Raw genomic sequence first — 21,402 nt, 5'->3', positions numbered from 1 at the left:
CAGACTTAGGGAAGGTGTTTTGGTGAGACTAGGTTGCAAAGGGAGGGTAAGACTACCATGGTGGGGAAGTTTAAGCAGCTCTTTAAAGTAGTCTGAAAGAAAAGAACAAAATAAGATGAGCCATGGCTTAGGAGTAGAGGGGGGTGAGGTGAGCTGGGGTGAAGTGGGGGCTCAAAGCAATGCTATAGGACCGAGTAGAACTGCCCCATAGGGTTTCCAAGGCTGTAATCTTTACGGAAGCAGGTTGCCATATCTTCCTCCCGTGTAGCAACTGGTGGATTCAAGCTGTCAACCTATTGGTTAGCAGCTGAGCGCTTAACCACTGCACCACAAAGGCTTCTTAGTTTGGGAACAGCAGCGATGAGACATTTTTTGTTGACATAGGCAAGGGAGCAGGAGGAAAGAGACAGGCTAAATAAAGATTCTAGAGAGGGAGATATGACCGCTGGGCTTGCTGCTTCTTCCTTCTTCTCCCTACTTCCTCAAATCTCAGGTCCCTGCCCGGGACCTCCCAGGTTTCCTGCACAACGCCCAACCTAAATTCCCTCTACAACAGCTCTTCCTAAGAGTTTGTCCAGCCTCTGCCTGTCCTTATTCAAGGAGAACACGTACCACTGTGTGGCAGGCAGGCAGCCTAGCCTGTCAGGGGACTGGCTCAACCGTCAGATCAGAGATCTGAGACAGACGTGGCATAGTGTTGGAATTTCAATGAGATGAGCAACGGGTATTGCTTGCTGTCTTTGCCTGTAGATTTCAGATTTCATAATTTTTTTTAAGCCCTTCAGCTAGCAGAGTGAGGTAGTGTCCACCGAGTCTTCCTGTCTAGGACTCGGACGTTCCTGCTCTTCTGATGACCTCCAGGATTCCTCCTGAACATACCGCATCCTTACTACCCTTTGAGCTGCAGGTAACCTGAAGAGGGATCGGTTCCTCTCACACCAGCAAAAGCCAGTGGCTGAGAACACAAGCTCTGGAACCAAGCCAGCCTGCCTGGGTTTGGATCCTGGCTCTGCTTCTTCCTAGCTGGTAATGCTGGGGAAGTTACTTAACCCCTTTATGCCCCAGTGTCCTGACTACCTCAAAACGTGCAGAATACATGTGTTAATATATGTAAAGTGCTTAGAACAGTGCGTGGAGGGGTGAGAGCGCTCAATACGGGGTCACTGCTCTTAGACAGCAAAGCTCCTTTTGGAAGGGAATGTGAAACATCCCTTTGGAATTGGGGAAAGGACAGGAGAGTTCTCAAATCAAGGCGAGCACATCACATGAAAATGCTTTGATTTTCCAAGACACACGTGGCCAGGGTACAATCTTCAATTAGAGGAGCTTGGTCTGAAAAGAACTAGACACCCGAAGTATTCCTGGGGTGTGTAGAAAATCCAGAGACAAGAATCTAATACAGGGAGGGAGAATGGAAAGTGGCTGCAGGGATGCCACCTGGAGAATGCCACGCTTCTCTTCCTCAGATGCTGTCGCCTCTGAAATCTGAAAGCAAAAGGGCTAGATTTTCTGTTAACAACTGTTACCTCGGGCCTGGCCTTAGGCTTCTGCCTGGCTCAACATTCCCCAGAGCCCCAAGGGTTTCTATGCCTCCAGGAGGCAGCCTTAGCTGCAATGTGGAGATTGACTGCCCTCTGCTGTCCACCATCTGCTATGGCACAAACGACAACAGTCACAGACTCAGAGCGCAGGAGCCTGAAGAGACTCACAGATGCACTTTTCTCCAGCTTTTTTGACGGTAACTCCTGATACCAAATATATTTTATACTATGCATCCGAATACAAAAGTTTTGCAAAATTATACTTACCTTTACTGTGTAAAATCACTCTGACATTTTCTATATTTTCTGTTTTGTTTCATTAATGAGAAAAATGCTGGTTGCAACCCACTGAATTGATGTCACACCCCTAAAAGTTAGAAAAACATTAATTTAGTGTACTAAATTAGCACACTAATTTCCCAACCACCACTCATGTGTCAATTTGTCATACTACGGGGGCTTGTGTGGTGCTGTGATGCTGGAAGCTAGGCCACCAGTACTTCGAATACCAGCAGGGTCACCCATGGTGGGCAGGTTTCGGTGGCACTTCCAGACTAAGATAGACTAGTAAGAAGGACCTGGTGATCTACTTCTAAAAAACTGGCCAGTGAAACCTTGTGAATTACAGTAGAACACTGATATAGTGCTGGAAGATGAGCCCCTCAGGTTAGAAGGCACTCAAAAGATGACTGGGGAAGAGCTACCTCCTCAAAGTAGAGTCGACCTTAATGCCATGGATGGAGTAACACTTTTAGGACCTTCATTTGCTGACAGAAGAAACATCCATTAATAATCAGAATGTGGAATGTACAAAATACAAATCTAGGAAAATTGGAAGTGACCAAAAATGAAATGACACGGATAAAGATCAATATCCTAGGCATTAGTGAGCGGAAAGGGGTTGGTATTGGCTATTTCGAATCATATGATCTACTGTGCTGGGGATGACACGTTGAAGAGGAATGGCATCACATTCATCGTCAAAAAGAACATTTCAAGATCTATCCCGAAGTACAACGCTGTCAGTGACGGGGTAATATCCATACGCCTACAAGGAAGACCAGTTAATTTGACTATTATTCAAATTTACACACCAACCACTAAGGCCAAAGGTGAAGAAATTGAAGTTTCTACCAACTTCTGCAGTCCGAAATTGACCAAACATGCAATTAAGATAAACTGATAATTACTGGTGATCGGAATGCAAAAGTTGGAAACAAAGAAGAAGGGTTGGTAATTGGAAAATATGGCCTTGGTGGTAGAAATGATGCCAGAGATCACATGATAGAATTTTGTAAGACCAACGACTTCTTCACTGCAAATACCTTTTTTCAACAACATTAATGGCAACAATACATGTGAACTTCGTCAGATGGAACACACAGGAATCATACTGACTACATCTGTGAAGAGATGATGGAAAAGCTCAATATCATCATTCAGAATGAGGCCAGGGGCCAACTAAGGAACAGACCATCAATTGTTCATATACAAGTTCAAGTTGAAGCTGAAGAAAACTAAAATAAGTCCATGATAGCCAAAGTATGACCCTGAGTATATTCCATAGGAATTCAGAGATCGTCTCAAGAATAGATTTGACATATTGAACACTAATGACAGGACCAGATGAGTTGTGGGATGACATCAAGGACATCGTACATGAAGAAAGCAAAGGTTATTAAAAAGACAGTAAAGAAAGAAAAAACCAAAATGGATGTCAGAACAGACTCTGAAACTTGCTCTTGATCGCAGAGTAGCCAAAGCAAATGGAAGAAATGATGAAGTAAAAGAGTTGAACAGAAGATTTCAAAGGACGGCTCAAGAAGACAAAGTAAAGTATTATAATGACATGTGCAAAGACCTAGAGGTAGAAAACCAAAAGGGAAAAACTCGCTTGGCATTTCTCAAGCTGAAAGAACTAAAGAAAACATTCAAGCTTCACGTTGCGGTACTGAAGGATTCTGTGGGGAAAATATTGAACAACACAGGAAGCATCAAAAGAATGTGGAAGGAATACACAATCTCTGTACCAAAAAGAACTGGTCCATGTTCAACCATTTCAGGAGGTAGCATATGATCAAGAACCGATGGTACTGAAGGACAAAGTCCAGGCTGCATGCAAGGCACTGGTAAAAACCAAGGATCTAGGAATTGACAGAATACCAATTGAGATGTTTCCACAAATTGATGCAACACTGCAAGTACTCACCCATCTATGCCAAGAAATTTAGAAGACAGCTACCTGGCCAACCAACTGAAAGAGATCTATATTTGTGCCCATTCCAAAGAAAACGTGATCCAACAGAATGAGGAAATTATGGAACAATATTATTAATACCACATCCATATAAAATCTTGCCGAAGATAATTCAAAAACAGTTGCAGTGGTATATCGACAGGGAACTGCCAGAAATTAAAGCTGGATTCACAAGAGGACATGGAACCAGGGATATCATTGCTGATGTCAGATGGATCTTGGCTGAAAGCAGAGAATACCAGAAAGATATTTACCTGCATTTTACTATGAAAAGGCATTTGTGTGGATCATAATGAATTACGGATTAACATTGTGAAGAATGAGAATTCCAACACTTAATTGTGCTCATGTGGAACCTGCACACAGATCAAGAGGCAGCCGTTTGACCAGAACGAGGGAATACTGCATGGTTTAAAATCAAGATAGGTGTGCATGAGGGTTGTATCCTTTGACCATACTTATCAATATGTATGCTGAGCAAATAATGCGAGAAGCTGGACTATGTGAAGAATAATGGGGCATTAGGGTTGGAGGAGACCAAAGAAGAAATGACGCCTTTGAACTGTGGTGCTGGTGAAGAATATTGAATATACCATGGACTGCCAAAAGAATGAACAAATATATCTCAGAAGAAGTACAGCCAGAGTGCTCCTTAGAGGCAAGGATGGCGAGACTGCATCTTACATACTTTGGACGTGTTATCAGGAGGGATCAGTCCCTGGAGAAAGACATCATGCTTGGTAGAGTACAGGGTCAGCGGAAAAGAGGAAGACCCTCAAGGAGGTGGATTGACACAGTCGCTGCAACGATGAGCTCAAGCATAACAACGACTGTAAGGATGGCTCAGGACCGGGCAGTGTTTCGTTCTGTTGTGCATAGGGTTGTTATGAGTTAGAACTGACTCGACGCACCTAACAACAACAGGATTGGAGGAAGACTCATTAACAACCTGCAATATGCAGATACGCAACCTTGCTTTCTGAAAGCGAAGAGGACTGGAAGTACTTACTGATGAAGATCAAATTGTTCAGCCTTCACTATGGATTACACTTCAGTGTAAAGAGAACGAAAACTCTCACAACTGGACCAATAAGCAACATCATAATAAATGGAGAAAAGACTGAAATTGTCAAGGATTTCATTTTACTTGGATCCACAATCAACACCCACAGAAGCAGCAGTCAAGGAATCAAACAACGTATTGCATCGGGCAAATCTGCTTAAAAGACTTCTTTCAAGTGTTAAAAAGCAAAGATGACACTTTGATGACTAAGGTGTGCCTGACCCAAGCCATAGCATTTTCAATTGCCTCAAATGCATACAAAAGCTGGACAATGAATAAAGAAGACCAAAGAAGAACTGATGCCTTTGAATTACAGTGTTGGCAAAGAGTATTGAGCACACCATGGACTGCCAGAAGAATGAACAAATTTGTTTTGGAAGAAGTACAGCCAGAATGCTTCTTAGAAGTGAGGATGGGATAATTTTATCTCATGTACTTTGAATACGTTATCAGGAGGGCCCAGTCCCTCAAGAAAGCCATCATGCTTGGTAAAGTAGGTGGTCAGGGAAAAAGAGGAAGACCCTCAAAGGTATATACTGACACAGTGACTGCAACAATGGGCTCAAACATAGCAACAATTGTGAGGATGGCGCAGGACCCGGCAGTGTTTTGTTCTGTTGTACACGGGGTCACCGTGAGTTGGAACTGACTTGATAGTACCTAACAACAATTTCTCAAACTCTAGTCATTATGTTCCATACCACTTTGAACCTTTAGCTACATCTAAGTCCAACTGTTTATGGAAGTAGATTATTTTTCTTTAGTTCAATTCATTAAAAAAAATTAAATGCCCACTATAGTCTAAGTAATAATACTGGTAAACTTAACAAGTTGGAGCGCTGGTTATTTTTTTTTCGTGATATGCGTTGAAATAAATATTTAACTATTAAAATGTGTTTGTTTCTGTATCTTCTAAAGTTCTTTTGCCCACCAGCATCGGCCCAGATTTCTCACTTTGGTAATCGATGATCAAGAGATTGATCCAAGCACCTCATTTCACAGTGGGGGAAGCAAGACCCAGAAAGGCCACCCAGTGATCATAAACCAAAAAACAAACTCACTACTGTTGAGTCGATTCCAACTCATAGTGACCCAATGATAACAGATACCCTCATTCCTCGGCTGATGGAGAGAAATGTGTTGTCTGGTCACAGGAAGGTAAGATTTAAAAAAAAAAAGTGCGGGGGAGGGAATTGATCTCTAGGCCATCGCAGGCCAAATGCTGTGTGCCAAGCCTATTATTCTCATCTCCTTTGGAGAGAGGCCCCACCTTGTAATCTTATTACAGTCCAGGCATCAGTTTATAGTGCCTTGGCAGAGCCATTTAAGACTTTCTTGAGTCCTAGACATTCTTATTCTTGGAGGTTCTGAACCATATCATATTAAGTATGTTAAAGTTTACCCACATCAGGGTTTATTAATTTCAATGTTGTTTTCTTTTTGTATCTTGGAGTCCATGAATTTTTCAGGCATCAAACGTTTTTGTATGCCCTTGAAAAGCTCACAAGCCCTAGAGGTTAGCCTGAGGGCCTAATGGATAATGTGGCACTGAACCTGGTAAAGGGTTTGCTAAATGAATACACATGGAGGAGCAATTTAGTTACTCAAGCTCTCCCTCCTGGTCTTTTTAAAAGGGAATGTGGACAGGCCACTGCCAACTAACTACACGATTCTCCACTGGTGAGATCTTTGCTGTCCTGGTAGACTGGCGGTGGCAGTGCCACTGCAAGTGACTGGCAAAGTGCATTCACTCTGGGCCTCAGCTTCTTCACGAACAAATCAAAGGGATTAGACAGACTGATGATTTTCAAAGACGTTATTCCAGCACTGGGATGTCGTGCGAACGAAATTTTATGAAGAGCACGCGTGTTCTAGGATGTACACACACTCTGCTCAGACCTCTGAGTCCAACAGATACGCAAACAAGCTTGTGAAGACACCCAGGAGAATCGTTCCTAGGTGTTGCAAAGAGAGAGAGCTTTCCCACTGAAAAGGATGGGTTTAGGGAGCCCTGGACTTCACGAGGCCTGGATCAGATCTCAGCTCTAAAGAACAGCAGTATTTTTCAAATCTCTTTGACAATGACACACAGTAAGAAATATCGTTTACATCGAGACATAGTACACCCACACTGAAACAAAAGTTTTCAGGAAACCCTTACACTGTGAAAGAAAAACTGTCCCACATCTGGGCTGGGTCAGGGACATTTTGAGAATATAATCCAAAGCCTCTTTCTGGGAAGCAATTATAATTCTGAAAAAATGCTTAAGCAATTTTCTGATAGATTTTAATGGATTAAGACCTCTTCTGAGACACTAGCCACCCATGCACTCAACCTTGGGAGGACCCCGTCGACCTTTACCCACTCCTTCAGTAAGTCTAATAATCCTTCACCAGAACTTTTTCCCCTTGTGTCCAGTCTAACAGTTTTCTAACCACTCTCTTCTATAAAACGTCATTACCAAGTATCTTAGCCATCTAGTGCTGCTATAACAGAAATACCACAAGTGGATGGTGTTAACAAACTGAAATTATTTTCTCAAAGTTTAGGAGGTTAGACGTCCGAACTTAGAGCACAGACTCTAGGGGAAGGCTTTCTCTCTGTCGGCTCTGGAGGAAGGTCCTTGTCTCTTCAGCTTCTGCTTCCTTGGAGATCTACTTCCTTGGAGATCTCCATGCTTACTTAATTTCTTTTATATCTCAAAAGTAACAAGCTAAAGAGACACCCTATACTAATCCTGCCTCATTAACATAACAAAGACAACCCACTCCCAAATGGTATTATAGCCACAGGCATAGAGGTTAGGATTTACAATACATATTTCTAAGGGACACAATTCTATCCATGACATTCCACCCTTTGTCCCCAAAATTCATGTCTTTCCCACAAGCAAAACACATTCACCCCATTACATCATCCCCAAAGTCCTAAATCAACTCTAAGCCCACAATCTCATCTCCTGAATCATCTAAATCAAATATGGGTGAGACTTCAGGGGTATTTCATCCTGAGGCAAAATTCCTCTTCATTTGTGAATGTGTGAAATCTATAACACAAGTTACCTGCTTCCGAAGTACAACAGTAGAATAGATACAAGGTAGACATTTCCATTACAAACGGAAGAAATTGGAGGAAAACAAGGGACAACAGGCACGAAGCAAGTCCAATACCTAGCAGAACAAATTACATTAGCTTTCAAGGCTTGAAAATAATCCTCTGTGCCCTCAGCTTTAGGCAGCCCCATTCTCCTAGTCCATCTGTGGGGCAAGCCGAACCCCTTGGCCCTCGCAGGTCCTGTTTTTCTGCCCCGCCCCCTCAGATTTGGGTGGTGGCCCCATCCTCCTGGCACACCTTAACAGTAGCCCCACACTTCGGAACCAAACTGGAGAAGACCTGACTCTCTGAAACCCAGGGGGGTGCGGCCCCACCCTTTGCGATCCAGAAGACCATGGCCCTATCCTTTGAAACCAAGAAGGCCCTGCTTCCCAAGCTTTTTTCAACAGTTTTGCTGGCCTGTGAGCTGACTCAGGGGTGGTTCTTTTCTTGGAGGACAACAGATGTAGCTCCTTTGGCCTGTTTCCTGCCTGTATAACTCTAAGAGGCAGATGGCGTTTTTTCCTTCTGTCCTGTCCTTGTCCCCTTCAGTCTAAGCTGATGGGTTTTCCGCTGTGGTAGTTGGTTAAAGCCGTCAGTCACAGGCTTAACCTCTTTAACAAAAGACTCTGTAGCTACATCCTTGGTGAAAATTCTAGGATACGTGTTCTGAGTTTGTACAATAAAATTTTCCAAATCTTTACGTTTTGTTTTCATTTTGCACAGCTCATTTTTAAGTCCATCTCTTTTCTCTCACATTTTACTATAAGCATTAAGGAAAAACAACATGGTCCTTTTAAGATCTTGCTTAGAAATCTTCTCAGCCAGAACTCCAAGTTCATCACTCACAAGTTCTACCTTCCACCAAACATTTGAACATAATTCAGACAATTTCTTTGCCACTGCATAAAAAGCATCACCCTTCCTCCATTCCTCTACGTTTATCACTTTCTTTTAAAGCCTCACCAGAAGCACATTTAATGTCCACATTTCTAGCAACATTCTGTTGCTGGTGCCATATGTATTCTCTAAGATGATAAAGACTTTCTCTATAGCTCTCCTCACTTCTTTCTGAGCCCTCATCAGAATTGCCTTTCACATCCATAATTCTTCCAACAGTCTCTTCAAGGCAATCTATGTTTTTACTATTAGGCACCTTAAAACTCTTCCAGCCTCCACCTATTACCCAATTTCAAAACCACTTCCACATTGTAGGTATTTGTTAGAGCAGCACCCCACTCCTGGTACCAAATTCTATCTTAGTTACCTACTACTGCTGTAACAGAAATACCACAAGTGGATGGCTTTAACAAATCCAAATTTAATTTTCTCACAGTTTAGGAGGCTAGAAGTCCAAATTCAGAGTGCTGGCTCTAGGGAAAGGCTTTCTCTCTGTCAGCTTTGGAAGAAGGTCCTTGTCTCTTCAGCTTCTACTTCTTGCAGTTCCTTGGAGATCTTCCTTGGCATTTCTCTTCCCCCATCTCTCCTTGCTTGCTTGTTTAATCTCTCTTATATCTCAAAACAGACTGACTCAAGAAAAACCCTATACTAATCCTGTCTCATTTACATAACAAAGATAACCCATTCCCAAGGGGGATTATAACCATAAGCATAGAGGTTAGGATTTACAACATATATTTTTGGAATACATAACTCAATCCATAACACCAAGCCATACTTGTTGAACTGGCCTTGTTGTTGTTTGTTGCCATCAGGTTGATTCCAGCTCATGGTGACCCCACGGGTGCAGAGTAGAAATGCTCCGTATGGTTTTCTTGTCTGTTTCTTCTGCAGCGCCACTCAGTGGTTTGAACCACCACCCTTTTGGTTAGCAGCCAGGAGCAAACCATTTGCGATACCCAGGGACCTTTATATGTGGTATATTTAAAGGACTCGTAAAGATCAATTTAAGAAAAATTGGCAAAGGATATGAACAGCAATTCACAGAAGAGAAAATGTGCATAGGTAATAAGCATAAGGGAAGATGTTCTGCCTTAGTAGCAGACAAGAAAGGGAAGAAATTGAAATTACCGAAACTTAGAAACTTGGGACGAGGGACCCTGTGGAGCTGAAACTCCGACCTCTGAGGAGGGATGCCCGCTGGCTGGTGCTAGTGTCTACGAGGTAGGGCACAATAAAGCTGGTTCTTCAAATATTAGAAAATTGCAAAGGGGATTCAGTTGCCACGATGAGGAGGCACTGCTGCCGCCACAGTGAAGTGCTGCTGATGTGATGCTCACAGGAACCAAAAGCTGGTGTGATGCTCACAGCTACCTGAAAGGAGAAGGAAAAGAAGTGCATGGAAAGCAGACAGGAAGCAGCAAGTCTCGTCTCCCTCCACCAGTCTTAAAGGCTCCCTCCCCGGTTGACAGAGCTCAATATGAAGCCAGATGGCAAAGCATAAATGTGGTTTGTAGACCCCTAGCTGGGTGGCAAGAGGCCCTGGTGGCATAGTGGTTAAGAACTTAACTGCTAAGAGAAAGGTTGGCAGTTCAAACCGACCAGCTGCTCCGAGCGACAACTTGATGACAATGGGTGGCCAGGTGGCACAAATGGTTAAGCACTCAACTACCAGCCAAAAGGTTGGCAGTTTGAACCCATCCAGAGGCACCCTGGAAGACAGGCCTGGCAGTCTGCTTCCAAAAGGTCACAGCCTTGAAAACCTTATGCAGCACAGTTCCACTCAACAGCAACTAAAAATAACAGCATCAACTACAAAACACAGTATAAAATGGGAGTTTGGAGCTACCACAGTCCATCCTATTGGTTAACCGACATTTGTATTTGAACTTCCATATCCCCCTAAAAAAAAAAAAGTTTCTGCTTAACACAATACGACTATTCTTCATACAAATAAAGATGCTACTACCCTCTTTCCCAAAAAGAGGACAAAAAGTCCCAAGAGTCATTGTATCCATCTCTAGAAGACAGTCGCACTATGCATCTCTGGGCTACAATTACTCCATAAATTCAGTCACAGTCTCATCTGAATATTCTGTTATCTGAGGCTAAATTGTAAAGTTAATCTCCAACAAAACTTATATTAAATAATAAGGAGGAGGTTTCCAGCCAGGGTAGGGTAACGAGACCCAAATTTACCCCTCTGTTTGAAATAACTAAACAAACAGCCAAAAAGATGGACTCTACAACTTCCCTAGCTTACTTTCTGGAGAAACCTTTCAGGCTGCAGTGCAAGGAGGGGAAACCTAGGCAGAGCCTGGCAGCAACCCTGAGTTGACAAGATCTAGCTGGGAGTCCAGGGAGCCCAAGGCAGCTAGAATTCACAGGGAAGTGTACTGAAAACGAGAGAGCTGTACAGAGATAAAACTCTATAGAGATAAGGAGAGCCCACCATCGAGTATTCAGCTGAGTACTGATCATTACATGTATGTGAGCAAACTATCCAAGGATAGGAAAAGAGCTATCTGAAAGGAAAAGGAACAATCCCTGAAGCTCACATAGAGTTGAGAATAGGGTCTGTTTCCACCACCCAGGTGGAAAACCTCATAATTTAGGGGGTATCAGATAGAGTACTCACAGGGGTTTTTACGTGGTGTTGGTAAAAAATCAGACCTTGACTTAACCCACCAAACAAAGCTTAAAAGCAATAACTGGAAAGACCAGATTTTTTTCCAAGTAACCTAACAGTGTCTTAGAACAAATTTCAAGAATACAAAAGTATCCAACACTCAAGAAGGTAAATTTCACAATGTCTGGCTTCCAAACAAAAATTACCAGGCACGTAAAGAAGTAGAAAAATATAACCCATAATAAGAAGAAAAATCAATCAATGGAATGAGAATTCTTTACTCAGCAAAAATATATTTAAAAAGTGAAGATAAAATTAAGACTTCATTGGACATACAAACAATGAAATAATTCATCACCAGGAAACCTGTACTACAAGAAATGAAGGATTAAGCAAGTCCTTTAAGGAGAAGGAAAATGATACCAGATGGAAATCTGGATCCACACCAAGGAATGAAGGGCACCAAAATTGGTAACTAGGTGAGTATACACAAAGATCTTTATCTTATTATTTAAATCCCTTTAAAAGATAATTGATGGTAGTCAGTTGCAAAAGGACAAATATTGTACGAGACTACTATCATAAGAACTCAAGAAATAATTTAAACACAGAAGAAAATATTCTCTGATGGTTATGAAGGTGGGGAGGGAGGGAGGGAGAGGGGTATTCAGTAATTAGGCAATAGACAAGAACTATTTTAGGTGAAGCGAAAGACAACACATGATACAGGAGAGGTCAGTATAACTGGACTAAACCAAAAGCAAAGAAGTTTCCTGAATAAACTGAATACTTCAAAGTCCAGAATACCAGGGGCAGAGGCCTAGGGACCATGGTTTCAGGGGACATCTAGGTCAACTGGCATAATAAAATCTATTAAGAAAACATCCTGCATCCCACTTTGGTGAGTGCCGTCTGGGGTCTTAAACACTAGCAAGCAGCCATTTAAGATGCATCAATTGGTCTCAACCCACCTGGAGCAAAGGAGAATGAAGAACACCAAGGACACAAGGTAATTATGAGCCCAAGAGACAGAAAGGGCCACATAAATCAGAGACATCAGCCTGAGACCAGAAGAACTAGATGGTGCCTGGCTACAACCGATGACTGCCCTGACAGGGAACACAAGAGAGAATCCTTGAGGGAGCAGGAGAGCAGTGGGATGCAGACCTTAAATTCTCACAAAAAGACCAGACTTAATGGTCCGACTGAGACTAGAAGGACCCCAGAGGTCATGGTTTCCAGACCTTCTGTTAGCCCAAGACTGGAACCATTCCCAAAGCCAACTCTTCAGACAGGGATTGGACTGGACTATAGGATAGAAAATGATACCGGTGAGGAGTAAGCTTCTTGGCTCAAGTGGACACATGAGACTATGTGGGCAGCTGTCTAGAGGGGAGATGAGAAGGCAGAGGGGGACACAAGCTGGCTGAATGGACACGGGGAATGCAGGGTGGGGAGAAGGAGTGTGCTGTCACATTAGCGGGAGAGCAACTAGGAGTATATAGCAAGGTGTATATAAATTCTTCTATGAGAGATTGACATGATTTGTAAACTTTCACTTAAAGTACAATAAAAAAAGATAACTGATGGTTTAAAGCAAACATAATAACAACGTACTGCGAGGTTTATAGAATCTACATAAGTTATATATATGGCAACAATAGCAAAAAGACCAGGAAGTTCTTATACTATATGGGAAGTGGTATAACGTCACTTGAAGGTAGAACCTGAAAAGTTAAAGATGAATACTATAAACCCTAATGCAACCACTAAAATAAAAGAACAAAGAGAGTAAATGAGCCAACAAAGGAGATACCAAAAACCTGTTGCTGTTGAGTCGATTCTAACTCATAGCAACCCTACAGGACAGAGTAGAACTGCCCTACAGGGTTTCCAAGGCTGTAATCTTTACAGAAGCAGACTGCCACATCTATCTCCCACAAGTGGCTGGTGGATTCGAACCATTGACCCTTTGGTTAAGAGCCAAGTGCTTTAACCACTGTACTACCAGGGCTCCTTAACAAAGGAGACAAAATGGAATAATAAAAACTACTCAATTAATCCAAAAGAGGAAAAAGGAAAAAACAACAACAACAGAGGGGACAAATAGAAAGCAAGTAGGTAGATGGTAGATTTAAGCCCAATCATATCAATAATTGGAGTCTTGGTGGAACAGTGGTTAAGAGATCAGGCTGTTAACCAAAAGGTTGGCAGTCCAAATCCACCAGCTGTTCCTTGGAAACCCTATGGGGCAGTTCTACTCTGTCCTACAGGGTCCCTATGAGTTGGAATTGCCTTGACGCCAATGGGTGTGGTTTTTTGGTTAATATCAATAATCACATGAATATAGATTATCTAAACATTCCAACTAAAAGGCAGGAATTGTTAGATTAGATAATAAAACAAGAACTAACTATATACTGCCTACAAGAAATCCATTTTAAATTTAAGGACATAAGTAGGTTGAAAGTAAAAGGACAGAAAAAGATGTAGTATCCTAACGATAATCAACGAGAGCTGGTGTAGCTTTACTACTCTCAAATAAAATAGATTTCACAGCAAAGAATATTATCAGGAAGAAAGAAAGCCACTTCACAAAGGTAAAGGGGTCTGTTCATTAAGAGAATCATAACAATGCTAAACTCTTATATACCTTATAGCAGAGCTTCTGAACGGCAATGTGTTGGAGCCTCACAGGAATGAGAGTGTTTTGTAGAACTCCATACAAATGCTACTCCTTTCTTCTTTCTCTTTGGTTTGCTTTTCCTCTTTCCTTCCCTTCTTTATGTATAATCCATTATGCTCACTGTAAATTGAACATAAGGATACCGTATCTGCCTTTATTTGGCTTTCAAAAGTTACCATCCTAGAGGCTGTGAACGGTGGTTACAAGAACCTCTGATCCTGGCTACTTACTTTTGGCTTCCATGGGCTTCAGTTTTCCCAACCATACCATGGAGATGAGCTTTTTTGGAAAAAAAAAAAAAAAAAAAAAGTTTTAAAACAGTGGACCTTTCTCCAGACACCGCGGAAACCTATTATAGATAATGTAAGGCTGAGCTGGCCTGGTTGAAATACGGATGGGGGTCCCGGAGCCCCGCGTCGTAAGCCTTCTCTTTGAGGTTTTTTGGACAGTCTCGGAAAATCTCTAGGGTTCTTCAGATGGTGATGTGAAAACTACTGGGACAGATGACCTCTAGGGACCCTTCTATTCTTACATTCTATGACTCTACGGTGTTAACTAGTTGCTTAATTTTTATTCTTTATAAAGTTGGTACTTACTATATTAAATCATTGTTTTTCTCTACCTCCACCCATTGTGAAAAATCTCTATATCCAGTGAATCCTCTTACGGAAATATCTGCTTTGCTCAGTTTCTTAAGACATCTGGTTTCAGCAGAGGGTTGGACTTCTTCTAAATAAGAGAGTTTGTCATTATTGAAGCTTTGTGTGCTCAAGGGTCTGTGGGGTCTCTGAAGTAGCAAAAATGCATTTTCTTTAGCGTTTTAATATTAGAGAGAATATATTTTCTCATTTGTTTTTAGTATAGCTGTGTAAGCTGTGATTAATCCCTAGTCCTTGGAAAACGGTGCAGGCTCTGTTCAAAACATAGCTAAGCAGCCTTCTCCACTCTTAAACATAACAAACATCCTAATACCTTACAACATGTTTTCTCCTGTTCAAAATAGGTGACGGAGAGCTTGACATGACTAACGCCATAAGGATGCTCTAAGTAATCTCTAAACGTTTTTTTATTGCACCAGCTGCACCGGTCTCTTCCAAAGGGGTACGGATCTCTCAGCTCCTGTGGCCTTGGTCTCTCTTCTTTTTTTGTTCTCTTGAGAAATGGCCTTCAGCCTGCAAACCGACAAGAGGCTCTCTGGCATCTTTAATCTGTAACTTTCTTTCTTGCTCCCTATCTCAGCCACAGTGGACTTGGCAAAACAGTTCCACTAGCCGAGAGATTCTTATGTGAGTTTTTCAGCCTGTTACAAATATACTGATTAGAGTCCGGATGCCTGATATGCATATCTTTAGTTTAATAAAGAGTTTTTTGAAGTTGTTTTGTGACGTATAAGACCATCTGTGGACTACGTGCTCAAAACATTAAGTAACCGCGATCTTCCCCATATAAATCCCTCCCATCAACCCTTTAAAGTAGACAGAATTTGAGAGAAATTTAACCCCCTTTGTCTCTTGAGTACCGGTATTCAATAAAGCCCTCTTACTGCTTACCTCCTCCTGTCTCAGTATTGGCTTTGCGGCAGGCGGCTCGAACCTGCAATTTGCGCTAACATCTTCTTAGGGACATCCGTGCCATTTGTAAGTCTCCACAGCTAGGACTTGTTTTCTGATTGCTATCAAGAGAAAATCTAGCTTGCTGTAATAATACTCCAGGCCAGCAGAATCCGAGTCAAGAGGGAAAGAGGATGCTCAGAAGGCAATTCTCCATTTCTTTCCACTGAAACATTCTGGCTGACACAAGAGGTGGCACTGAGTCCTACCGCTAGAGCACAGGATCACAGGAAGGCCCAATTTACATGTCCACTTCAGGAAGGCTGGGATCTGCATGAGGACTTGAGCCAAATGTCTTGCTGGTTGGGCTCCTGGTTCTTCCTATAATTTGTGTGGTCTGGGGGAAAAGTATACTATTAATGGGCATGCTTTCATTTATCTTCAACACAACTGGAGCAATGATACATGCCCAGTTTTGTAAGCTTTCCTTGACTTGTGTACAAATGAGTGGATTCTGGGAGAATGAGAAGTGCTGTCTCCCTCCTTAGAAAGGTTTATACTTATTTAGTTTTTCATACTAACCTGGTTGGCAACAAGTAAATTCAAGTCTCAGCTATTACATAGCACAATAAATCCAAGGATTCTAGATCAATCCCTTAAAAGCTGTCTTGGTTGGGAATGGAGGGATAGCATCGCTCTTCACTCCTTATTGCACACCCATTGTGCTCAGCATTATATACCATGTTGCCAATACAACAGCGCCCTTGTTCCTTTGGGGATTCGAAGAGAGGACAATGTGAGGAGGGTGACACACAGTATGGGTAACACACGCTTGTAATACGCAGCAGGTACATTAAAAGATGATGAGAAACAGATACAAGCATCTTTAACATACGGATCATTTTAAAGCTGTGGGATCTGACGTGGAAAACAGCATGCATGACAAATCTCTTGTTCCATCCTTTTTCTTCATGTCACTTGTCTTTTTGACACTTTCTTGCTCTGTGTGTACCTCTTTGGATTTCAGCTTTGAAACATGAATAAATAAAATTGGGAAGCAACCTAAGTAAAACTCTTCTTATAAAACAAAGATAACAAAAAGCAAAGAGCTACTGGAATTCTGTACTTTTCCAACAGAATCAATTGTCTAGGAACCAGGTGTTTGCCTTTTTCATAGCAACCATCAAACCAGTCTCCCAGGTACTACTATGAAGTGAGACAGAAGAAGTTAGATAATGGAAAAGGTCTGAAAGGATACACACCAGATAGTTGACGTTAATTATCTCCAGAGAATGGGAATGGAAAGGAATGACATCAAATGGTTACACATCCTTGACTTATTTCATTTGTTACATTAAGCACATATCACTTCTGTAATAAAAACTTTAATAAAGAGCATTGTTAAAGAGAACTACCTTAAAAATTTAAAAAACATTGATTAAGAGGGTGTTTGCATGTAATGCCCATAGTCATCCATGTTAAAAAGAATTAGTAAGCTCACCAAAGACTAAAATTCCCAAGGCTAATTATTAGTTTATTAATTTATAGTGGAAGTGTTATGAGTCAGAAGCATTAGGCTAGCCTCCAGGGTTTTATAACATTTCTCCTGGCCTGAGCCTCTGTACAATGGAAGAGCCCAGTGTACTTCCCTGTAATTAAATGAATAACATGGGTAATGACTTATCACAGGGCCTGGCAATATCAAGTACTCTACCTCACAATGTGGGCCCACATTACCAAGATAACTTATAGCCCACAGATGGGATCACCTGTCTTCCTGGGATAAATATCACATAAACTATTGAAAGCAGGGGTGTTAAGGTTCCTCAAAGAGCAACATATCTCTCTTCTCTGAGCTCTCCTGCCCTGCTCTTCACCAGAGGTCACTATCTCTAACCCTTTCCCACTAGTACGTAGGCCTCACACAAAACAACTGCTCTGAAGAGATTGGGCAATGCTCTAGCTTTCCAAGCTGCTGGAAACTTCGAAGTTTCTCAGCCTTGGCACTCTTGACATTTTGGGCCGAGTAACTCTTTGTTGTAGGGAGTTGACCTGTGCTTTGTAGGATACTTAGCAGCGTCCCTGGCTTATACCCTTAGATGCCAGTGGTACCCACTCCTGCCTTTGCTCCAGTCGTGACAACCAAATATATCTCCAGACACTGCCAAGTACCCGCTGTTGGGCAAAACTGCCCCTGGCTGAGAACCATTGTTAGAAATCAATTCAGTTGTTCTTTAGTTTCCCTTGAGGACCTGGAGCTAGAACTACACGTTAATATCCATGCCCTCCCCCACCCCCACCCCCAAAAGAATCCTTGAACCACTAGAAATTGGTTTAAGACCTTCTTCCCAATAGCAGTGTACTAATGTTGGCTGTGAAAGTCAAATTTTGTGAAGCAAACTTTCTCCCTTATTGGTAGCTGCCAAGGGACTACAAAAAAAATGGACTACAGGCAAGGAAAAATTAGGTGGGTCAAGCCTGGCCCTATGTCGTTGAGAGAGAGGGAATAGATGCTTTGACTTGCTGGTGCTCCTTAAAGAACAAGGTCTTAATTTTATTCATGCAACATGAAATGAAGGGGGCAGAAACTGGCAGCTGAGCAACTGACAGTTCCATGGGTTTAAGCGCCATTTATGTACTGATGATGCCACATTTTATATTTCTAACCCTCATCTCTCTCATGGTAGCCAGTCTCTTAATTCAACTGCCACTCAATGTCTCCACTTGGTTATCATATAAGTGTCTCAAACTCAACATGACCAAAACAGAAGCAATTTTCCCTCCTAAACATGCCCTTCCCTAATATTTCTCGTCTCAGTACACGGCACCATTTACTTGACTGCTCAAGCCAAAACTTCAGAGTCATCCTTGATTCCTCTGTTTCTCTTTCCCTCACCTTCCATATCTAATCAGTCAGTTAGGCCAGCTCTGCCTGAAAACACACCCCTAGTCTGTCCACTTCTCTCTAGCTCCACTTCTGCCACCCTAGACTAAGCCATTATCATCTGTTGTTGGACCATGGCATTAGCCTCCTAAATAATCTCCCTGATTCCTCTCTTGTTCCGTACATCAGGGTTGCTCATTCTCGGCATTATTGACACTTTGGGCCAAGTAATTGCTGTGGGGGCGCTGACCTGTGCATTGCTGAGCAGCATCCTTGGCCTCTACTCACTGGATGCCAGTAGCACCCCCACCAGCTTTGACAAACATGTCTCTAGACATTGCCAAATGTCCCCTGGGGGATAAAACCACCCTTGGCTGAGAACCCTGCCCTACATTCATTGTACACACAGCAGCCAGAGGATCTTTCGAAAATGTAAATTGCATAATGTCACTCCCCTGCTGAAAACTCTCCAATGTCTTCCCATTGAGCTTAGAATAAAACCCAAGCTCCACACCATGTCTTACAAGATGCTCTATGATCTGGCCCCTGCCTACTTCACTAATCTCGTCTCTGCCAAGTCATGCTCCTGCTCTCACTTACTAAGCCACACTAGTCTTCCTTCTGTTCCTCAAACTTTCCGAGCTGGTTCCTACCCAACCCTTTGCACTTGCTGTTCCCTCTGCCAAAAATGCATCCTCTCCAGATCTTTGCATGGCTCACTGTTCACACATACAAACCTCAGATCAAATGTCTCCTTCTCAGCAAGGCCTTCCCTGACCACCCTCTCTAAATAACTCCTTACCCTCATTTTCTATCACATTGCTTATTTATTTCCTTTGTACTGCTAATTACAATAGAAAATTGTCTTGTTGTTTGTTGCCTGCCTTTTTTTGTCTTTATTAGAGTGTAAGCTCCATGACCACCACTCATCTGTCAGTTTGTCATACCGCGGTAGTTTGTGTGTTGCTATGATGCTGGAAGCTATGCTACCAATATTTCAAATACCAGCAAGGTCACCCATGGTAGACCTGTTTCAGCAGAGCTTCCAGACTGAGAGACTAGGAAGAAAGGCCAGGTAATCTACTTCAGAAAATCAGCCAATGAAAACCCTAAGGATCAGCAAAACATTGTCAGATACAACGCTGGAAGATAAGACCATGAAGATAGGGAGGGATCAGGAAATGTTACATTCTGTTGTACATGGGGCTGCTATGAGCTGGAGCTGACACATGGTAACTAACAACAACAAGCTCCATGAGAGGAGGGCCCTTGTCTATCCTGTTCACTGCGATAGCCCAGTGCTTAGAATAGTGCCTGGCACCAGCAGGTAATCAATAAATATTCTTCCCCTCCATCATCCTCAAACCACAGGTCAGGTTTTAATGACCTCCTCTCACCTCCCTTCTAGGATTTTTATTGATTTTTGTTGTTGTTGTTTGCCTTCACCTTTCATTTTTAACTACCTTTGACCTGTATTAAAAAGTGTGTGGTCAGGAGTACCATGTACAAGTGTTTGGCATAAAGAAAATAATTAACTTGTTAATCTGAAACATAAACAAAGGCCAATTAATCATGAACTTCTGTTCCTTGCCCCTTAGGCTTTTAACAGGTCATGACTACTTTCAGTGTGGTCCCTGTTCCACAAGTTTGCGACTGTAAAAGTCTTTCTATCAGTGGCTATCAATCCAAAACTCACCTGGCTCAGAAGCTCAAGCAGCCTCTTTGTCCATCCAGCCCAATTTATACAGTATCATAGGCCTGAAAACTTTTTGGGTTGGCTTCAAATTAAAACAGTCACTGGGTCAAAGGTAGGATGGTCGAAGGTGCAGGGCGGTCAGTAACAGTTGGCTGAGTCCAGAAATCACAGCTTGGCTGCTTCTTACATTCATTTATGGCTTGGTTCCATGAAACCAAAGACAACTGGTCCTCCTGGCAGCTGACTGGCTGGAAACTGGAGGCAATCGTTCGGTGGCCAAGGGCCAGGGCCCTCTCGTGGCCTTTGGACAGCATCTCACGGGGCCGTTTTTACGTTCTGGCGGGCCGCCGGCTTGTCCCGCCGGGCCGGGCTCTCCACGTGGTGCAGAGACGTCTCCACTCGCAGAGTCGACGCCCGGATGTGGCGGGAGGACGTTTCCGTGCACTGGGAGGAGGTTTCCACGTGCTGGGAGGACACCTCGAGGACGTGAGGGAGCCGTTTCCCAAAGGGGGCAGTGGGGGGCCCCTCGCTGCGGCGCAGGGAGGTCTCCACCTGACGGGAAGACGTTCGCACCTGCCTAGAGGATGTCTCCACGCGGTGGGACGAGGTCTCCACGCGAACCGTCGAAGTCTCCTTATGGCGGACCGTCTCCACTCGGGGTGAAGAGGGCTTTCCCCTAAGGGGCGAGGCCATTCTGGGGCTGTATCGCGGGCCAACGAGGCCTCGAGGGCTCACAGCCCACGCTCGCCCTCCATCAAGCCTCTGGGTTAGGACACAGGGTCACTTGTTAAGGAATGACGTCATAATGACGTATTATGTCATTGCAGGCACAATGGTGGAAGACTACGATGCTGTCACGGGCGAGAGGGCCACAACATGATGACACGGGATACTGAGGGTCTTGTAGAGGCTGAAAGCCCCTCGCCCTCAGGACCTCCCGGAGGAAAGGCCGGGCTGCCTTGGGCTTGGCTCTCGCACCAGCCGGTAGCCCCTCGAAAGCTTGCGTGGGCGGGGCCAGGGCGGGGCCGGACGGCGATGGGCGGAGCTGAGAGCTACAGGGCGAGGCTCGGCCCACCTCCGCCCCCGGTATCCCACACTGCCC

At 43.2% G+C, this 21,402-nt stretch overlaps 1 protein-coding gene across 4 annotated transcripts; it reads right to left on the bottom strand.

The window, feature by feature from the left end:
- Nucleotides 1-132: 132 nt before the first annotated feature.
- On the bottom strand, nt 133-21,285 carry C19H17orf100 (chromosome 19 C17orf100 homolog). Of its 4 annotated transcripts, XM_049860854.1 has the most exons (5): nt 20,301-21,285; nt 14,401-14,449; nt 14,138-14,290; nt 9,987-10,229; nt 133-1,908 (listed from the first exon to the last, which is right to left on the bottom strand). In XM_049860854.1, the coding sequence occupies exon 1, from the start codon at nt 20,991-20,993 to the stop codon at nt 20,616-20,618; it is 378 nt and encodes a 125-aa protein (XP_049716811.1). In that variant the 5' UTR covers nt 20,994-21,285; the 3' UTR covers nt 133-1,908; nt 9,987-10,229; nt 14,138-14,290; nt 14,401-14,449; nt 20,301-20,615. The 4 variants fall into 4 exon arrangements, 3 of the variants coding, with proteins under 3 accessions (XP_049716811.1, XP_049716810.1, XP_049716812.1); XR_007514161.1 differs by lacking the exons at nt 133-1,908; nt 20,301-21,285 and adding an exon at nt 15,721-17,010 and having other exon boundaries at nt 5,698-10,229; XM_049860853.1 differs by lacking the exon at nt 133-1,908 and having other exon boundaries at nt 5,698-10,229.
- Between the last annotated feature and the right edge of the window lie 117 nt (nt 21,286-21,402).

The sequence above is a fragment of the Elephas maximus genome, chromosome 19 (assembly GCF_024166365.1).
Source record: "Elephas maximus indicus isolate mEleMax1 chromosome 19, mEleMax1 primary haplotype, whole genome shotgun sequence".
NCBI lineage: Eukaryota > Metazoa > Chordata > Mammalia > Proboscidea > Elephantidae > Elephas > Elephas maximus.
Note: the sequence above shows the minus strand (reverse complement) of the source record. Positions and strands in the feature narration are given on the sequence as shown.